General features: G+C 56.4%; 1 protein-coding gene across 7 annotated transcripts in view; it reads right to left on the reverse strand.

Moving 5' to 3' along the window:
* Positions 1 to 1244: 1244 nt before the first annotated feature.
* CPNE2 (copine 2) overlaps positions 1245 to 19412 on the reverse strand; it is a 47683-nt gene continuing 29515 nt past the window's right edge. For 3 of the 7 annotated variants that reach the window (XM_027075821.2, XM_027075822.2, XM_053210175.1), the window contains 6 exons: positions 18961 to 19094; positions 16783 to 16837; positions 11580 to 11631; positions 10082 to 10215; positions 3138 to 3374; positions 1245 to 1802 (listed from right to left, as the gene is read on the reverse strand). In XM_027075821.2, coding sequence (XP_026931622.2) covers positions 1695 to 1802; positions 3138 to 3374; positions 10082 to 10215; positions 11580 to 11631; positions 16783 to 16837; positions 18961 to 19094 — 720 coding nt within the window. In that variant the 3' untranslated portion in view covers positions 1245 to 1694. Of the gene's footprint in view, positions 1803 to 3137; positions 3375 to 6651; positions 6703 to 7034; positions 7266 to 10078; positions 10216 to 11303; positions 11473 to 11579; positions 11632 to 16782; positions 16838 to 18960; positions 19095 to 19412 lie in introns of those variants that run through there. The other 4 variants (XR_003426157.2, XR_008293513.1, XM_053210173.1 and 1 more) reach the window with 4 other exon arrangements.

A 19412-nucleotide genomic window follows, 5' to 3' on the forward strand; every position in this document is an offset into this window, starting at 1 on the left:
ATTCCATCCGTGTTGCCAGCTGGCCCCTGGGCCATTGTGCTGTGATTTCCCAAAGGTTCTTTGGGGAGCAGAGCTCCATGCGATCCTGCAGCCCTCTCAGAAGTGAACGTGTCCCTAAAGGATATTTCGACTTTTGGTGGCCACAGAACCAGTGGGAGTGTTGGAAGCCTAGAACGAAGATCTCCTTCACTCGCCCTCGCCAGACAGACCTCGGTTCCCGAGCCTACCAGGTACCCAGAGGTAGGAACCTGCCTGGTGTGTGCTCTCAGGTCTAGCGGGGCCCAGGGAGAATGACCTGGGAGAGGAGGTCGAGGTAACAGACCTCCTGGTTTCAGTGCAGAGGAAGGACAGGTTCATTAGCAACCGGACCAGACTCCCTTACAGAGTCGAAGGAAGTTGCAGTGGAGTCAGTAGAGGCTTTGGAATTGGCCAGATCCAGATGGAAGTTCTGGCTCTGCCTTTAATAGATTTGATTAGCTTCTCTGCTCATTTCCTCATCTCTGAAATGGTCCTAGGCAGGGGTGATTGGAAGATTCATCAAGATTATGCCTGTAAAGCTCTTAACATGGATCCGGAAACAGCACTTAGTATAAATGTTGGTTGTTACTGGTTACACAGAAGCCTACGGCAGGGGCTCATGGAAACTCCAAGGCCGGAGGTAGACCAGAGAAAAAGAGGAGGACCCCTGGCTAGCTTCATGAACTTGGGCCTGCGCCAGGGTGTGGCATGCCCTAGAAACCAGTGGCTGCTGTCAGCAGGGACACAAGCAGCCCTGTTTAGCGTCCTGAGGGCAGAGGCTTTCACACAGGGCAGACCACAGCCCATCCCCCGATGCCTGGAGACCAGGAAGAGGAGCTAATGGACGTCAGTGACTGCTATCCTGTGGGCCCCTGTGGTGCAACTCAGGACAGAGTGTAGACAGAGGAGGAAGGAGGGGGAGGGGTCAGTGGTAGTGGCTGGGCCTAAGTACCCAGAGACTGGTGTAGGCTCTGTATGGGCTTCAGTTACTGGTGGGGCCGGCCATTGTATCCATCCACAGCTATCTAATGTGCCAAGTTCTGTGCCACTTTAACAGAGGGATTACTGTTTGTGTGGAATGTGTGCCCTGCCCCCCCCTCCCCCCCACCTTAAGTAGAAACGATTGCACCATCTTGCCAGGCTTGTTGGGAGAAAGAGGTTTTCGTGTTTCCTTTCCCAGATCAGTGAGCCCATCAGGTCCCAGCTGAGGAAGGAGAGGACACATGAACATCTGAAACTCCTTTATTACCCTGAGTATTACAAATAGAACACAGTCACAGTATAAAAAAACAGAGCAGGAATTAGGTGCAGGCAATGACACAAAGTATGCACTGGGGACACATTCCTTTCAGAGTCTGCAGCTAGTTACTTGGAAAAAGCCAGTTATGATTGTAAAAATTTTCTCTTTAATAACAGTAATTCCACTAAAATTATACAAAGTACATTCAATACTTAAGGGTAGGGAGGAAGCCAGTTTGGCCCGGAAGCATCATCAGTCGACTCCAACAAAGGAAGCCCAGCTGGGCTGGGGGAAGTTGGGGGTGGAGGTCCGGTTGTAAAAAAAAAAAAATGGATCGGTTAAAAAAGCCACCCACATGGAAGCAGGGTGAGCGTGCACGTTCCTGGAGAGGGCGGGAGGCCCAGCCGGCATGCTGCGGCTGGGCACGGGCTGGCGCTCAGGCAGGCTCCGAGTTGGTGGGGGGCAGGTTTTTATGCTTGAAATACTGCACAACTTGTTGGGGTAGTTCCGCCAGCACAGCTTTGGCCAACGTCTCTTTTGCCGCCTGTGGGGTGGGGCGGGGGCGGGGGGGGGGTCGGTAAGGTGGAGAGGAGAGACAGGGTTACTGGAGGAAAGTCGTGAGGGGCACCAGGCCCAGACAGCTGCTGGAGGGAGAGGGTGTCCCTGGAGGACAAGAGCGGTCTGGAGGGCCAGAGTGGTCTATAACGCGCATCCCTTGTCCCGGCCCAGGCCTGAAACCCCACTGCTAGCAGCGCTTTCCTTTATATGAAGTCTGATTCTTACCTTGAGCCCTTGAGATGCCTGGGAGTAACGTTTTAGGATGAATTTGTGTGTGGGAAGCTTCTGGGGAAAGAGATGGTGGAGGCGAGCTGCATAGCCTAGTCCCCTGGCAGATACTTCCTGAGCACCTCCTTGGCCCCCATAAACGGGCTGGGACTGTCTGGCTCACTGCTGAACGCCCAGCTGCAGGCCAGGCATAGGGAGTCAGTCAGTGTCCTCAGCCTGAATGGGGAGCCAAGGCCCAGCATCGAGCCTCAGGAAGCTAATGCCCCAGAGGAAGGAGCTGGGCCATCTCAGGCAAACCCAGAGGACACTGGGCAGAATTGTGAGCACCACTGGGTATAAATATGTAATCGGTTCATGCTGGGACTAGTTTGTAGGATCTGAGCCACAGAACCCCGAGAGGCCTTATGGCCAAGGGAACCTAGGCCCAGAGACATCAGGGACTTGCCCAAGGCCACACAGTGAGCTTCTGGTCAAATAAGAGTTGGGCCCCAGGCTGGCAGTACAGGCGTGGCATCTGAGAGACTGCTCCCTCTGGGATCCTGGTGGGCCCAATTGCCAGAGCAGTGACCTTGTAGGCAGACCTGGGATCACCTGCAAATAGGCTCAGAGCCACCTCCAGGAACAAGGCAGGGCTACCAGTCCCCCTGTGAAGGCCATCCTAAGATGGGCCTCGTTTCCTGTCTGTGAAGGATGCTGGCTGAGGTAAGGTTACCAGGAAAGCCTCTCTCACCTCTGGGCCTTTGCTCTCACACCACCCCCCCCCCCCCCACACTCCTGCCTGGCTTTGACCCACAGGGCTAACTCCCAACTTCTGGTTCAGGACCCAGGTTAGAGAGCAGGGCTTCCATGAAACCCTGCCCTGGAGCCCCAGTCTAGATCAGGCAATACCCCGTGTGTTCCTCGAGCTCAGGGAAGCAAGTGCTCATGTGGTCGCGGGGCCTCCTCTCGGGGCAGGCCCTCGGGCAGGGCGCAGTCAATGGAGCGGAGGGTGGAGGAGCCTCAGGTTAGGCAGACACTCCCCAGACTTTCATCCTCACTAACTGGTTGCTGGGGTCCCGTAAGTGCCCCCTCCTCAGCCCAGGCCCACACTCACGTTGCGGAACTCTCGGAAGGGCACGAACTGCACGATATCGCGGGCGGCCTCCTCCCCCGTGTGGGAGCGCAGTGTGCGGCTGTCCCCGTCTAGGAACTCCATGGCAGCGAAGTCGGCATTGCCCACGCCCACGATGATGATGGACATGGGCAGCTTGGAAGCCTGCACCACGGCATGGCGCGTCTCCTCCATGTCACTGATGACACCGTCCGTGATGATGAGGAGGATGAAGTATTGCTGCGGGAAGGATACAGCAGGTGCGCTGAGGCCTCTGCCCCCCTCCCCCCCCCGCTCCCCAGCCTCCCCCAAACCTTCGGACCCCTGGGAGGAAGGCAGCGCTCCATCGTCAACTGCTGCGTTCTTGGCAGTCAGGACCACGGCTGAGAAGGGAGACCCATGCTGGCCGACGGACTCGGGGACCAGCCTCTCTGGCTCTGTTCCACCTGCACAGAAACCCCCGCAGCCCACTTGTGCCCGATCGGCACGGCTGGCCTCTGAGATGGTGCACTGGTCATGCAGGCGGGTGCTTCTGGCCCTGTGGGACTCTGCTGGTAGTAAGTGACTTGGGGTCACACGGCAGACAGCATCAAGCCATGGTATTAATTCCACGCAGGTCTTTAAATTCCACAAACTGTACCCAGGAGGGAGTCTTGTTTGATTCTAGTGTGCCTTTAACGCCTACCATTTGCAAACCTTCCTTACCAACAGAGAGGCGGGAAGCACAGCCCTTCGGGGGACCAGAGTTTCTAGCTAGACTTCACTATCAGGTCCTGTTTGTTGTGTTTATTTTTACTGTTACTCTCTACATATGGCAAGTTTAACTTTTCGCTTAGTTGGGCTACAAAGTTTCTTTATAAAACTACTTAAAAACACTAATTAGCATGGGTGATGTTGGCCATAGTGAACTGCAAAGGGCGGGGGTGGGTAGGCGAATGAGATTCAGGAAGGCTCACTGGCTGATCTGGGCAGGGACCCAGCATTCTAAGCAGGCTGAGACCTCAGTTTCAACTTGGCCCTGACCTTAGCACCCTCTGGCCCCTTTTTGAGGAATGTGGTTTTCCTCCTCTGTAACATAAGCAGAAAAGCCCTATGTGGCCCTAATATTCGGAAGCTTTTGCCTCCTAGCCTGATCCTCCGGATTCTCAGGAGAGGAAGTAGGGGGCCCAGCCTTGTCCAGGTGATTGAGGGCAGACCCAAGCCAGATCTCAGATCAGCGCCTGGCCACCTTCTCACCCAGCAAAGCCATTTGCTCCCTGGGGAACATACAGAGGCCCCCTTGGATGCCCTGCTCTCCCCCTTGTACCTCACACAGTTGTAGCGGGAGCAAGTGAGCCGTGTGGAGGTGTAGACACACCATCCTAACCCCACTGCTTCCTGTGGCTGCTGTGTAGCACATCCTGCACTGTGCCTTTAAGAGACCAAGCCCTTGGCTGGGGATACCTGTTGCTATGGAGATGGCAGCCTAGATCCCTGCCGTGGAGGGCAGCTGCTGCCCTTCCCCCTCCCCTCCCCTGCCCCCCTCCCTGGTTGGGGGCCTTATAACCCCATCTACACCCTTGTTCCCCCCCACAGCCCACCCCTTCCTTAAGGAAGCACCCCTTCCTTAAGTGGCCCTCTGGCCCCCCTTCCATCCTGCAGGATAGTCCAGAGCATTATTTCCCAGGCACCTAACCTGGTGGGAGGGAGGATGCCTGGCCTCCGTCAACAGGTTCACCACTGGGGGCAGGACTGGCCTCCCACCCTCCTTCCAACGGACCCTCCTGGCTTTCCCCTCTCAATCGGCCACACGTCTATGCTAGGAGATTGGAGCCTGTGGCCCCCAGGCCTCCTCCTTCGGGCCTTAGAGCCTTCTTCCCAGGGAAGTGGGCACAATTGGGGCCTGGGTTCCCGCAGGACCTCGAGTACCAACTGCCAGGGTGAAGAAGTCCCTGCTAACACGGCAACAGTGCTGGCCCTCCTCACCCTGTGCTTCCCATTTTAGAGATGGGGAGAGGGGCTGAGAGCGGTTCAGTGACTTGCTAAAGGCCTCACAGCTGGGAACGAGCACAGTGTGGGTTCAGACACCAGCCTGGCTGACTCTACAGCTGGGGCTCTTTCCACAGTGTCCTCCTCTACCACCCGCATTTTGTGGCCGAGCCTCTCCAGTAGTGGGCCCTGGCAGGGAGGCGGTTTCTGCACCCCCTCACCCCACACCGTGGGGTCAGACAGCCTTAGTGTCCAAGACAGCAGCCCAGGGAAGAGCCCAGAAGCATGGCACTGGACATTAGCCCTTGCTAATGCGCCAGCCCGCCATAATGCTCACGACCACGTGCTCGACCGCAGCTTCTGCCCAGCTGGGCAGGCCTTGGCAATGAACGTGCAGCTAACAAGTCCTGGGCTCCTCACCTACCCGGGGCAGAGTCAAGGTTGTCCAGGAGCCTCTTAAGCCACTACAACCCCAGGGGTCTACAGCCCCATCTCCAAGACAGAAGTGGGAGGGGGCCGTGGGAGAGGAGAATGAAGGGCAGAATCAGGAGGAGGGAGGAAGGGGGCTCTACTGTCCCCACAGAGAGCCCGGGTCTCCCCAACCCCAAGCCTTCCTACCTCCATGCCCTTCCTGGCGCCTCTCCTCCTGCCTGGCATACCCTTCCAGCCACAGCACCAAGATCCATCTGAGCGTCCACACCTCCGTCCCAAGCAGATAGAAGGCCCTTCCGGGCCCTGAGCTCTGCTTCCCCTGCCAGCATTACCCCTCAGGGAGGTCTCCTCTGGATGCTTCTCTCTCCCCCCACACTCTGAGGACTCCATGCTCCAGAAACACAGCCAGTCAGTGTTCCAACCAAAATTAAAACCCCCACTACGACTCAGGGGTGGAGTATCTTTTGCCTTTACCCAGAGGTTCTTCAGGCTTCTGGAACTGTAAACAGTCACTTCCCCTAATGCATTTAACATGTGATCTGATTTGTAAAAAATCGACCATGACAGTTCCAGGCAGTCTGGGGAAGCTGCTCCCTGGCTTATTTCTGGAAGTTGGCTACAGAAGATTCTGGTGGTGGGGGGAAATTCCTAGGATGACCATGTCCCAGCTCCCCCCGCCACTGGGACAGCAGATACCTAGGTAGCCAACCAGGAATGGGCAAGACCCAGGGTTTATGGGCAGAGGGAAGGATGAAGGTCCCACGATAGGGACCCACCTGGCCCCAGCTGAACCTCTTAATACCCTTCAGTGGCTCCCCACAGCCCTCAAGAGAAAATCCAGATTCCTCACTGGCTTCCAAGGCCCTGTGGTAGCTGGCCCTCATCCCTCCCCATTCACCCCTCTTACGTCAACACTCCTTCCCTTCAGTTATGTCCAAACACGGCACCTCCTGGCCTTTGCCTCTGCTGTTCCCTCTGTCTGGGGCACTCCACTCATGGCTAACCCTTAAGCATCCTCCAAGCCTGGACATCACTTTTCCAAGAAGCCTTCCCTGAGCCCCCTTAGGTTAGGCGCACCTTTATGATCCTGTACCTCCGTCACCATGGGTTTGCGCACCTTGCACCCGCAGCTGGTTTCCAGGCCAGGCTCCCCACTAGACTGCAAGCTCTGGAAGGGCAGAGGCTGTGCATCACAGTCTCCCCAGTGCCGCACAAAAAACACGATCCAGGAAGACAGGCTGTCTGTGTGTGTGAACGGGAGAGGACAGGCCTGCACAGAGAGCTGCCTCCCACCACCTGCTCTCGAGTTCCTATACGTGGGTGTGCATACATCTAGGGACAGGGAAGGTGAAGCCACACCACGTATTGCCCCTAAAGCGGCTGTGCAAACGTGTCAGTTAATCCGCAAATTATTTCCGTTTGCCTTAGGTCTAATTGTGCTCAGTGCCATCAAGAGGTGACCCCAGAAGATTCAGCCGCCCACATTTCTTGAGTGCTTACTGTGTGCCAGGCACTGTGCTGAGCAATTTACATGCCAAACTGGTTGAATTCTCACAGTGTTTCCATGAGGCAGCCACTGTTGCATCACCTCCATGGTACGGGTGAGGAAACAGGTTCAGAGAGCTTCGGCAACCTGCCTTGGGTCACACGGCCAGGCAAGTGGAGCAGCTGGGGTCTGAACGAGGTCGCGGGGCCTCTGGAGCCGGAGGCTGAACCATCAGGCGGCACCACCTTTGGAGCACAGTGAGATGTGGGACAGCAAGGCCAGAGGTGGAGAAGCCTGTCTATGTGGACGTCAGGGTGGGAGGGGCTGAGAGAGGCCCTCTGTCCCACTCCTGCTTAGAGGTGGCCCAAGTCACACCGGGGTGCAGGGTAGTGCTTCCATGAGGGGTGAGGGTGCCAAGAGGAGGCTGCCTCCCCAGGGTGGGAGGCCAGGGACGTGACAAAAGTGCCTGGGGTGTTGAAAAGATCAGGGGCTGGACAGAGAAAAGACCAAGTTGCCCCTCTGGGGAGCCGTCAGCAGTTATTCCCCAGGACACAAAGGTCCCCTTCCTGGCCTTGCCCAGGGGGACCTAGCAGACACAGGCACCTTTCCCCCCAGGACCACACGTCCCACCCCGTCCTACCCTGGCTGCAGGGTAAGCCTGGCAAGAGCACTGGCTTCGCTCCTGCTACCATCCGCATTTCTTCCTTTTAAACAAGAGTGCGGACCCGTTTTTCCATCCCTTTGAAAGCTGGCTCAGGTGGACAACAGACTGGGGGGGACAACGGCCTGGTTCACAGACGGCAGGCCTCCAGACGGTGCAAGCCCAAGGGCTGCCTCTCGTCTGCCCTCCAACCCATTCCAGCCCTGCACCCCAGGAATGCAAAAGTAGTCCCTCCCAGGCCTTTCCCTGGTTGCTGTCTCATTCAGGTTGCCCCAGATCCTCAGGGCACCCAGGGGGGCTTTATTTCTCCCACCTCCTAACGGAGAGAGGCTCAGAGCAGGAAGCGACTGGCCTCAGGGCCTCAGCCGCCAGCGGCCGGGCAGGACTGGCGCTAGAGCAGACCATGCCCCCTGAGGAAGATGCCAGGACCACCTTCCTTCTCCCCTGACCCGCATGCCGACCTCCTTCATGTTGTCCCGGCCTCTGGCGTCCTGTCTGCCTGGCCTTTCGCCTCCTGGGTGCAGGCATCCCATGATGTTGCTAATCCGAACGCCACCTCCTCAAAGTAGGTCCTGTTAGTACCCCCATCGTACAAACAAGGACACAGGCTAAGAGAGGTTACGTGATTTGCCCAAGTCACAATGAGGAAGGAGTGTGAGCAGGATTCTTCAAACCCTGGCAGCCTGATCCCAGAGCCCCCTGTGGCCTTCTGAACAACTAGACCTTGTCCTGCCGTCCTGCCCTCTCCGGGCCAGCCCTGGTGTCCTCTTTCTCGCTCTCATAACCTCCACCTCCTCCATCTTTACCACCACTCCCGAAGCCAACCTCCACCTCCCTAGTGACCAGGTAGGGCCTCACCCTCCCTTTCCCTTTAGGAAAGGCCCTGCTGGGTTCCCTCCTCCTGCCTCTCGAGTCCTGCATAGCACCCAGTCCGAGGCAGGGCCTAGGACAAATTCACCACCCACCCCCCCACCCCCCCCCCCCACCCCCGCCGCCCATGATGCTTGAGCACCTGCCACAGGCCAGCAGGAGGTGATGGCGGACACAACAGCAGCAGCCCGGGGCCGTGGGGCTGTGAGTCATGGGGAGAGACGCACAACGGACGAGGAAATGGAGAAGAGCTAAACAGATGCTGCTGCCATCCTCGGAGTCCAAACGAGAACAAACAGAGAAGGTGGGAGAGCAACCTCAGAGGGGTGGTCAAGGCCCGCCACAGTGGGGGCATCTGAGGGGACCCTGAGGAATGGGTGGAACCAGCCGGGCAGAGTGTCACCGGGGCAAAGGCTCTGTGAGGGGAACTAGCTTGTGTGTGTGAGCAACAGGCATAAGGTTGGTGATAGAATCATAAAGGGAGGAAAGTGTGGGGGAAGGGTGGGAGAGGAGGTCTCTGTGGAAGGGAGGGGCCTGGAGGGGCCAGATCTGACATTTGCTGTTAAAAGGATTCCAGGCAGGAGAACGGATTGTAGGGGCCAGAGGGGTGAGGGTGTGGCTGTGGTGTCAGATGACGGAAGACGGTGGCCTTGGCCATGGGAAGGAGAAGTCGAGAGAGAACCTAGGCATGGGTGCAGCTACTCTTTCTTTCCAAGGGGGAAGCCCAGAGAAGGGCAGAGGCTCATGAAGGTCCACCGGGGGGAGTGGCCAGGCAGGAGTCAGAGCGAAGTCTCCTGGGTGGCAGCCCAGGCTCCACCCCAGGGCTAGGAGCTGGGTTTCCAGCCGTGGCTTGAGCCTGACCGGTGGGCCTGGGGACAGGGCCTGGGAAGTACTACACAAGACACTGCCCTTGGGGCCGGGGGGAGAAGACTTCCCAACAGTCAAGTCAGCGCAAATCCTGGTGGGGGAGGGAAGAGTGGACAAGGTGACCCTTGGTGACCCCAACACGGGCATTCGGCCTGAGGCTAGGGAGCAGGGAGAGGACCAGGGATGCAGATGCCCACGATGGCCATCTGCCATGTACTCCAGATGCCACTGGCAGTGTCCGGCCAGGCCCTCGCCTCACCGCTGGGCCAGACAGTGGCCCAGAGGGTAGCTTTAGGGCCCGCAAGGACCACCATCCCTTGGTGTCCATGTATCCCAGGAATACCAAATACCCCCTGTCCTGGGGAGGCACCTCCCAATGATCACAACCTTATTCACCACTAAGCATAAACAGAATCACTGTGTCTTTTTCAAGTCTGTGCTCCAGAAAACCAGCACCAATCGAGTTGAGCTTGGTCCAACCCCCTTGCCAGACCTGCAGGTAAACTGAGGCACAGAAGGCAGAATATCCAGCTCCCCAGCCCTGTGGGGGCAGGTGGAGCTACAAAGACAGGCCCCAGTCTGGCCCTCCCTCATGTCAGGCAGGGAGGGCCCAGCCAGTGCCCGCCCTCTCCCACACGTCCACGCCGGTGGCTGCCTACTCACCGTGGCTGTCTGCTGCTGTGTGGCCTGGGCTGCAAACCGAGCCACGTGGTTGACGATGGGTGAGAAGTTGGTGGGGCCGTAGAAGCGGATGTGGGGCAGGCAGGCCGAGTATGCCTGGGCGATGCCATCGACACCTGCCTCGAGGAGAAGACTGTATCAGCAAGGTTGCCCCCCCGGCCCTTCACCTACCCTCATCCCATTTGCAGACCCTACCTCTATTTCATGCTCACCCTAAATGCCCCTATGGTGGCCAGTGTAGGTCCCATGAGACTGGAAGCTCCCAGAGGGCAGGGCCAAGTATAAAGCAAAGAGTCCTGAATATGGAGTCCGGTGGACCTAAATTCAAATCCTGCCTTGGCCCCTTCTTAGCTGAGGCAAGTTGTTTAATCTTTCTGAGCTCATGTCCTTGTCTGTCAATGGGACTGATAATCTTCACTCTTGGGCAGTTGACAAGAGGGGACCCAGCAGGCTCTTCCCAGAGAAGGAACTTGGCAGCCCAAGTCTTGAGGTCCATTCTGGACATGCTATGGCTTCGGCTGAGGGTTGCCGTGGGGAACTGAGATGCTTGCACGGCCCCTAAGAATATCCCACTGCCCGGTGGTCCTGTCCAGGAGGCCTTTGTCTGGGGAGGAGGTTGACCAACCCAATTTTGGACAAAGTCTCTAGAGACCTGCTCTAAACGAGGCAGAGCCCAGGAAGAGCAGAGGGCTACATTTTTAGCCAACAGATAGATGCCCATGGCTTCTGAGTCACAGCATCGTTTGCAAGTTGGTGACTTGACACCTTTCCCTTCCAAGTACAAACTGGGCCCAGCTTTGGGAACCCCCAGGGAAGGCAGATGCTATACCCAAGCCAGATCCTAGTCTGGAAGGTCTCATGATGGCAGGGACCACCCTCTTCCATACCCACCTGGGGCCCCCTTCCTCCTCCAATAGTTTCTCAAATGATTCTGGAGGCTCAGAAATTCTCTTAGGTCAAGGGGGCAGGGGTGAACACAGGCACCACACTCACTGCCTGCCCCTTTCTCTCCCCCTCCCCTCTGGCAACCCTCAGTCCTTGGGTGCCAAGGCTCTTTGTGGAAGGCAAAGGGAGCAGGGTGGGGTTAGGGCTGGGTTCTCCCAGCAAGGGCAGGTGGGAGGCGAGAGGCAGGTATATAATTTGCCGCCCTCACCTCGTCCTGTTCTACACAGGGCTTCCTGTCAACGCGTCCCTTAATTCTCACCTGACCACCCAGTGAGGTGAGCTAAGCAGGTATCATACTCCCTGGGGCAGGTGAGGAGGCAGAGGCCCAGAGAGGTGCAGTGATCTCTCCAAGGTCACACAGCCAGGAAAGGGCAGCAGCTGGCCTTGAATCCAGGACCACCTGACTCCAACCTCCAGCTCTTCCCCATCTGTCATTATGAGCAAGCATGAGGGGGAGGGGAAGGGAGAAAAAGACAAAACCTATACTCTGCCCCTCCCTTTGCCCAGCGCAGACGCAGGTGGGCTTAGCACTCACCCGAGCAGAAGGGGTTGGTAGGGTTGAAGTTGATGGCAAACTCATGGGAGACCTGAAGTGCAGAGAAAATGTTGAGCCAGCAGCCTCCTGGCTCCAAGCCCCACCCACTGCTGGGCCAAGTCTCCCTCTGTGGGTACCTGGCTCTTCAAGCCCCATCCCCACCCCAGGTCAAGGCTATTGACACCCCCCTACATCTGCTTCCACCTTCCGGTGCTGGGGCTGAGCCACACAGAGAGGTCTGACTGCCTTCACTTTGTAATGGGCACCACATCACCCCCATCTCTGTTGGCCGGTGGCGAAAGGGGTGGGTCAGGCTGCTGTGTCTCCTCGCCCCACCAAGATAATTCCTGAGTGGGACAGAGAGGCTTCTGAAGGCATCCAGGTGGGCTCCAGGAGCCTTTGAACTGAGCCTCTGTCACACGCCATCACTGACAGTCCACTTTGTAGGGCCCTGAGGGCTTTCCCCCGACTTAACAGCACGAGTGCTAACAAAGGAGCCTGTGTTATGCCAGGGAGCCAAACGGGATTAGCGGACAGCCTGCTCAGAGCTGGACTGGGGATGAGGAAGCATAATGGGACCAGAGGAACGGGGGAGCAGGGACAGCTATCACAGTTCCCCTGGGGTCCGGTCCCATTTCTCTGCCTCCAGACCCAGCCCCAAGCCCTGTGGGTTATTCTGCACACTCCCGATCCAGGAACACAGAGGAACAATAACTAGACCCCATTCGGGGCTGCGGGGGCTGCAGAACCCGGGCCTCTGATGGGGCCCTCCCCACTCTCTGTCCTGCTGCCCTCTCACAAAATCCCCACACGGCCCCCTTCCCTACCGCATGCCACAACCCACGTTCAGAGTTTTGCAGGCATCCCCTCACTCCTGGCAATGACCCAATGGGGAAAGGCCTGCAATTACCCCATTTTCAGAAGATGAAACAGACACAGCATGTTCTAGAAAGTTCCCAGGCTCTCACATTTACCGAAGGACAAGGTTGGGACTAAACCAAGGTTAGGCTGTCTCCTGAACCCACTAACCTCAGAAGGCGTTCTTCTCGGTAGGCGTGCGGACAAGGACTCCATCTTGTTTGTGTCTGCACAATGACCTCCCTCGGGGCTACGTGTTCTAGGCCCCAAGGAGGTTAATGTACGCCCACATGGGAATGCAGGAGGGCTTCTTCTGATCTTTATAACGTGGTGCACGAAGGCCCTACGTTAGCTAACCAGTAGAGAAGGCGCGCACACAGAGGGCCCCACTTTAGATAACTACCCTGTGACCTCACCACCATGCCCCTTGCTCTGTAAAAGCTGCGGCTGAAGGTTCTGCTGGCCCATCAGTAAGTTATCCTGAATTAAGTTGTGGAAACGGTAGGGAGTGGCTTGCTTCGTTTTTCCCTCTTAAAGTGACTTCTCAGTCCGGAGGATACTTTACCGACCCTCCTCTGCCTTTTAACACTCTTCCACCAGTTTTAAATTAGGAAGATGAAGAGGTCTAGGGGAATATCTGCCAGGTGAGAGCTTTAGTCTGGGCACAAACACTCCCAGACGACTCATTAGCTCCAAGATAATTAGCTCTATACAACGCGCATGTTAGAAGGCCCCCACCAAGTCCAATGTACCCATTTCACAAGTAAAGAGGCCCAGAAAGGGGAAGCCAGGTGCCAAGGCCAAACAGCAGAACAGGCCTAAGACCTGAGCCTCTCATGCGTCGAGTGGGAGTTGGAGTCCTGGCCTTGTGAGCCCTCCTGGGCCAAGAGGGGTGAGACTCAGCACGAGGAGTTCACCCCAGGTGGGCCCTATGGGTGACTGGGTGGCCTGAGTAGACACTTCCCTGTTCTGGGCAACAGCTTTTCTGTTCTTTGCTCCCTCAGCCCTAAAGGCTGGCACGGAGCCAGTCCCCTAATGACCGTCTTGGGTCCTCTCCCTACCCTGGGGCCCTCTTCATCCTGACCCCAATCTGGGCTCCAGCTGTGGGGGCTGGAGGTCCTCATTGCCATGGCAACTTCATGAGCCTCTACAGAGATTAAGAGGGGGGCTTGTACCGAGGGGTTGAGAGAGGAAAATGGTTGCCAAGGAAACAGGCCTCCGTGGGCCAATGACTTCCTACAAAATCAGATTTTAGGAGATTTTAGAGACCAAGGGGGAAAGCCCCCTCCTGATAGGAATGGAGTAATATTCTGCTTTCTCGGCCACCCAGACTCTGGATTCTTCACTGCTTCCCCCCTTTCTTTGCAGGAGGGCTTGGTGGTCCAAGTGGATGGGGCTGTGGAGGTCACTCATCCAGCCCAGAGGTCCCTCAGGTCACCTAGACCAGCAGCTCCATTTTACAGGTCAAAAGACTGAGGTTCAGAATGGGTCAGGGCATGCCCAGGTGACACAAATGAGCCACAGCAGAGCTGGGACCAGATCTGGGAGACAAGCGCTCAGCAGCCCAGCCCCCTCCTATGCTTGCTGCTCTGGTTTGCCTAAGAAATGCCTGTAAACAGGACAAGTTTCCTGGAGGCCATAAGCCAGATTAGGGGCCCCTGGGGGCCTGTTGGCCACAGGTCTTTGTCCTGGGACTCCCTGCTGCCTTGTGACAATCAGTGGTTCTGTTCACCAAGCCTGGCCCGAAGTCAGTGAGTTACTCAAGACGCTGCTCCCTGTGGCCCTGGCGGGGGCAGGGCATGGGGGAGGGAGCTGAAGGGACCCCAGAGGGACTGTCCTCTCTGAGCCTCAGTTACCCCATCCTTACAGTGGGGAGAGTCATGGACTGTGCACTTCCCCACCGCAGATCTTTGCGTGCCCTCCTTCCCGCCTCATCCCTCTCTTCATCTGACCGACTCTGGCTCATTTTGAACGTCCAAGCCTTCATGTCATCTCCTCAGGAAAATGCTTCCTGAGTCCCTCCGCCACCATCCAGGGTAGGGGTCTGCTTGGGGCGCAGCTGGCCCAGCCCCAGGGAGGATCAAAGGTCCCAAGTGCACGTTCCTTCGAGCTTCTCACCCTCAGAGAACCAACACTTCTGTCTGCTCAGGCTGCTAGGCCACCGATTCACTGTCAACAAACAAGTTCTGCACTCCTCATGTGTGCCGGGAGCTGGGACACAGAAAGGAGGAAAGCAGGGGCCCTCCCAGACCGTGAAACCCTGGAGGGAGGCAACAAACAGGCCAACCCACACATACAGAGGCAACCATAAAGTTCTGTGAGGACACTGCCTCTCACTGGACGAGAGGAGGGCCCCGCATGAGCTTCCTCGGGGAAGACCTCCCAGAGGGAAAGATCTCTTGGCCTCTAAGAGTGGGAAAGAGGTGAACAGGAGCAACAGGCCAGGGGAAGGCCAGGCGCAAAGGCCCTGAGGTGGGGAGCAATGAAAGAAGGTTCAAGAGGCTGGAGCAAGGCCAGCTAGAATGAGAGGGAGGGAAGGGGCTGGAAGGGCCAGGCCTGGCATGTGCCCTTGCCCATCCTGGCTCCCACATCCCTCCTGGCGCCGCCGGGCCCTCCAGCCTGGCCAAGCCCGAGCCTCTCCAGAGCTGCCCTGTGACATTTCCAAGGAGGCTTTTGAGCGAGAAAACGTCTCATTCAGCCAGAGTTCTTTCAAAGCTGGCTGGTGTCCTAGCAACGGGCTCTTGCTGGGCCTGGCCGCACCAGCCTGCCCTGCCCCCAGTGGCATCACTGTCTGCCCAGAGGCCCAGCTTTGGTTCTGCAGGATCCTGCCCCCTGCACCCCCACACCGAACGGTGGCCAGGAGGCCACAGAGCCGCTCCCTAAAATCCTAGGTGAAGATGGTCCTCCCTAGAGAGGGTGGGAGGGCAATGCTCACTGGAAGCAGCGTGGGTCACAGCAGGGCAACAAGAGGGGGCACTAGCTGAGACGCACGTGCAGGTTAGGAGCCCTCTGTGCCCGCAACAGCCCCAGGCTTCTCACTTATGGAGAGGCAGCAGATCCTGAGAACAAATGGAAGCCTCCATTTGTCCAGCTGGAATCCAGGCTCCCTGTTGGGAACATGGCCTTGGGCAAATCACCTGAGCCTCTGTTCTTTCACCTGGAGAATGGACAGCACTCCTTCTCTTCATCCCTCCATCTGGCCCACTCTCACCCTAGCCAGTCCCCACTCAGCAGCCAGAGCGGGCCTTCAAAATGCCAACTGCTCTCTCTCTCTCTCTCTCAAAATAAATAAAAAATGTTAAAAAAAAAATCTTTAAAAAGGGGTACCTGGGTGTCTAACTCTTGATTCCGGCTCAGGTCGTGATCTCACCGTTCGTGGGATGGAGCCCCACACTGGGTGCTGTGCTGACAGCACACGGCCTGTTTGGGATTCTCTCTCTCTCTCTCTCTCTCTCTGCCCCTCCCCCACTCGCTCGAGCCTGCATGCACGCTTTCTCTCTCTCAAAATAAATAAAAGACATTTTAAAAAGTCTTCAAAATGCCAACTGGATTGTAACGTTCTACATGGACCCTCCAGTGGCTGCCCATTGCTGTTTAATTAGCATTTGAGGCCCTGAGTGGCCGGCCCCCCACCCTGCTAGCCATGTCTCTCTCCACCCTCCACAGAGAGGCCATCATGGCCACCTTCTTTCAGTTCCTCCAACTCGCCCTGTCCCCCCTGCCTCCCAGACTTTGCAAAGCTGGTTCTCTCTGCTCTGAACACTCTCTCTGCCCCATCACCAACCCCAATCACTCTGCAAACTCCTTCTTGACTTAGACCATGCCTCTCCAGGAAGCCTTCCCTGCTACCCCCAGGCCAGGCTGGGGCCCTCCTCTAGGCTCCTCCCGGGCCCATGCTGCCCCATCTCAGCACTGATGACCTTCCAGTCCTGGGGGCTTCCAGAAGTATATAGGATGCCCCGTTCAATTTGAATTCCAGATAAACAATGGATAACGTTTCAGGATAAGTATGGCTCAGGCAATATTTAGGACATACTTATACTTTAAAAATGTGTTTATCTAAAATTCAAACTTACTGGGTATCCTGGATTTTTGTTTGCCAGATCTGGCCTCCTACTTGTCTTCTTAACCTGACCTGAATACCAGGGGTCAGAGACCATAACTGTCCTGCTCATTACAGCCTCCAGCGCCTACGTGAGGTTCAGGCTGAGGAAAGAGTGTGAGTTTGGGGTAAATGCAGAGAACACAGGGCAGCTGGGTGGGCCTCCAGCAACTTCCAGATTCCAGAAAGGCCAGACACACAAACCCCATCTCCACCAAAAGGAAACAGTCCAGCTCCACTCACCTTCCAGTCTGGGGGTAACTGGGCCCCGAAGCCCAGAGCCGGAAACATCTTATCACTAATCAGAGACAGGAGAAGAAAACTACTGTAAGACATCAGGTCAGAGGCCTCACTGCCCCCACCCACCCCTCCCAGCCCTCGCCCAGGGCTGGGCCCACTCTGCCTTGCACACCTCCAAGGACAGAAGGAAAAAGCTCACCACCTATAGAACGAGCTCTGTGTGAATGATCTACTGAGCTCACACCCACCTCTAAGTACCTGGTGAATGTGAGGCTTGACCCTATCCACACCTGTGGCAGACATGGCTAATCAATCACAGCACTTCTAACCGGTGGGCCTGGATGCAGCTTTTAGGTCCTTCTCAAACTGGGACCTCAGACATCCGCTAAACCACAGTCGTTACAGAAATATACTGCCTGTCTCTCAACCTCCCATTTCTGTCTGAGAAAAATTCTCCTAAATGAGAACCCTGGCTTAGTGTCAAGGCCCTTCATCATCCAGCCCTAGGACCTACTCTCATCTCCTTCCAGCTGCCCTCCCTCATACCCCACTGGCCCAGCCCTGGCCACTGGCCACTAGCTGTGTCCCAAACACACAGGGCACCTCACGCTCCAATTTCAATCATGTTATATCGCCTTTTGCCCCCAGCCTGTTCCCTGTGGCAAACTCCTACTCATCCACTAAGGCCCAATTCAAATGGCCCCTTCTCTCTGTGGGTTTCCCTGAGGCCTGAGAATGCCTCTCTTTGGTGCTCCCATAGGTCCTGCCTCACATGTAAACCGCTCTCTTGGAACTCCAGTGATTCGTTCCCTGTCTTCCTCCCTGCGTGGGAACTCCCTGAGGGCAGGGATCATGTCTCACCTGTTCATTCACTCAACTTACATATTGAGGAATCCCCTGGCTGTTGTGTGAAGGACAAACCGCCAGGTACTAGGACAGAAGCAGGGAGACCAGTGAGGAGCCTACTGAAGTGGTCTGAGTGGGAAGGGATGCTGGCTTGAACAGGCTGGTAGCAGTAGGGGTGGGAGAAGGGGCTAGATTCAACTAGGTTTGGAAAGGATTTGCTGAAAGAACACTGGGGGAGATAAGGGAAGGAAAAAGTGAAGGGTTCTGGGTGAGTGGTAGTGCCTCTCACGGAGATGGGGAAGAGGGTGAGAGGGGTAGGGGCTGGGGCAAATGCCCAGAACTTACTAGGTCCTTCTTTGCTAAGTCCGAATGCCCATGAGGAGGCTCAGTGAAGGGACTGAGTGAGCAGCTGGATACAAGGGACTCCAGAGCAGCAACAGCAGGCTCCTCTGCCCAACCATGCAGATGGGGACTTTCACCTCCCTTGCCCTGTGGGCTATACCTCTCTTAATGTGGCCAGGGATCACAGCCCCCCACCCCCCACCCCAGACCTGGGAATCAGACACTGGTAGTAAGGCTGTCTCTCTCAAGGAGGCCAAGTGCACACAGGATTCCTGAGCCTGCTGTTGTTCCTGCCAAATCTCCGGCACCTGCACCTTCCTTCCCTGTTCCCCATGTTTTGGCTTCCTAGTCATTCTGCCCTCTGGCCTGGAGGTCCTAACAAGCACCACCTGTGGCAATGATGCCATAACCTTCAAGTGGCTTCTGATCCTCCAAGGCCACACCCCCTACACAGCTTTCCTTCACTGACTTTCCACTGCCCCCCCTCCTTAACCCAAAGATCTCCAGGAAGCATGGCCACGGGAAGAGGGCCCACACGTGCTGGCTGCTCCTTCCAAGTTCCCAGCAGGAGTGAGATTATTAGGCCATTAGGTGCCAGGCCCAGGAATCAGAATGTCTGGGTGCCAGTCCCCCTGCTCGGTGTGACTTCGGATACATTCTCTACCCCCCTTCTCAAGCCTACATTTCCCCAGCTCTAAAAGGGAAAGTTGCAACAATAGCAAACACGTTTCATTTTCCATCTTGATTCCTTTTCTTACTGGCTACTTGCAGTACCATATGGAGAAGGATTCCAGCGTGGATCTGGGCTCCGTAGGTAAGAGGTCAGCAATTGACTAGCGAAGTCTGCCGCAGGTGTGAGAAGGGGCAATAAGGCACGTCATGTGTTGGCCATTCCTAGGTTTGATGATCTTTGGGTCCCTTCCAGTTTGATAAGCTGAGCTTCCTGGTTGGATGAAGCTGGAGCTGACCTTCATGGTCCCTCCCCAAGTTTACCTGTCATAGTCCTGAATGATCTGCCCGACAGCCCAGATGGCTGACAGATATTCGTTGGTGCCCATGGGGTTGATATAGTGCAAAGAGGAAGGGTCCAGGGGATTCCCATTGGAGGCTGTGAAGTCTATCCCAACCTGTAGCATGGGGGTAAAAAAAAAAAAAAAAAAAAAAGGCCACTCAGGGTGGTCACAGACCCTAGCTCCCTATCACATCCCCAGGGAACAAAGAGCCTGATGGGACATGGGAAGCCCACTCATCTCCCTGTGCCAACCCACCCTTCTGTAAGATGGTCTGACACCTGGAAACTGACTGTCACTCCTTTGGTTCCAGTGCCATTTGGTTCTAGTGCCATTTGGCTCCCTATTGCTCAAGCATAAAGTCTATTGCCCAGATGTGACACAAAGCCAACTCATAGTCCCAAATTCCTTTCTCCCCCTCACTGTCACTACCCA

This window comes from Acinonyx jubatus, chromosome E2, assembly GCF_027475565.1.
Source record: "Acinonyx jubatus isolate Ajub_Pintada_27869175 chromosome E2, VMU_Ajub_asm_v1.0, whole genome shotgun sequence".
Classification (NCBI taxonomy): Eukaryota; Metazoa; Chordata; class Mammalia; order Carnivora; family Felidae; genus Acinonyx; species Acinonyx jubatus.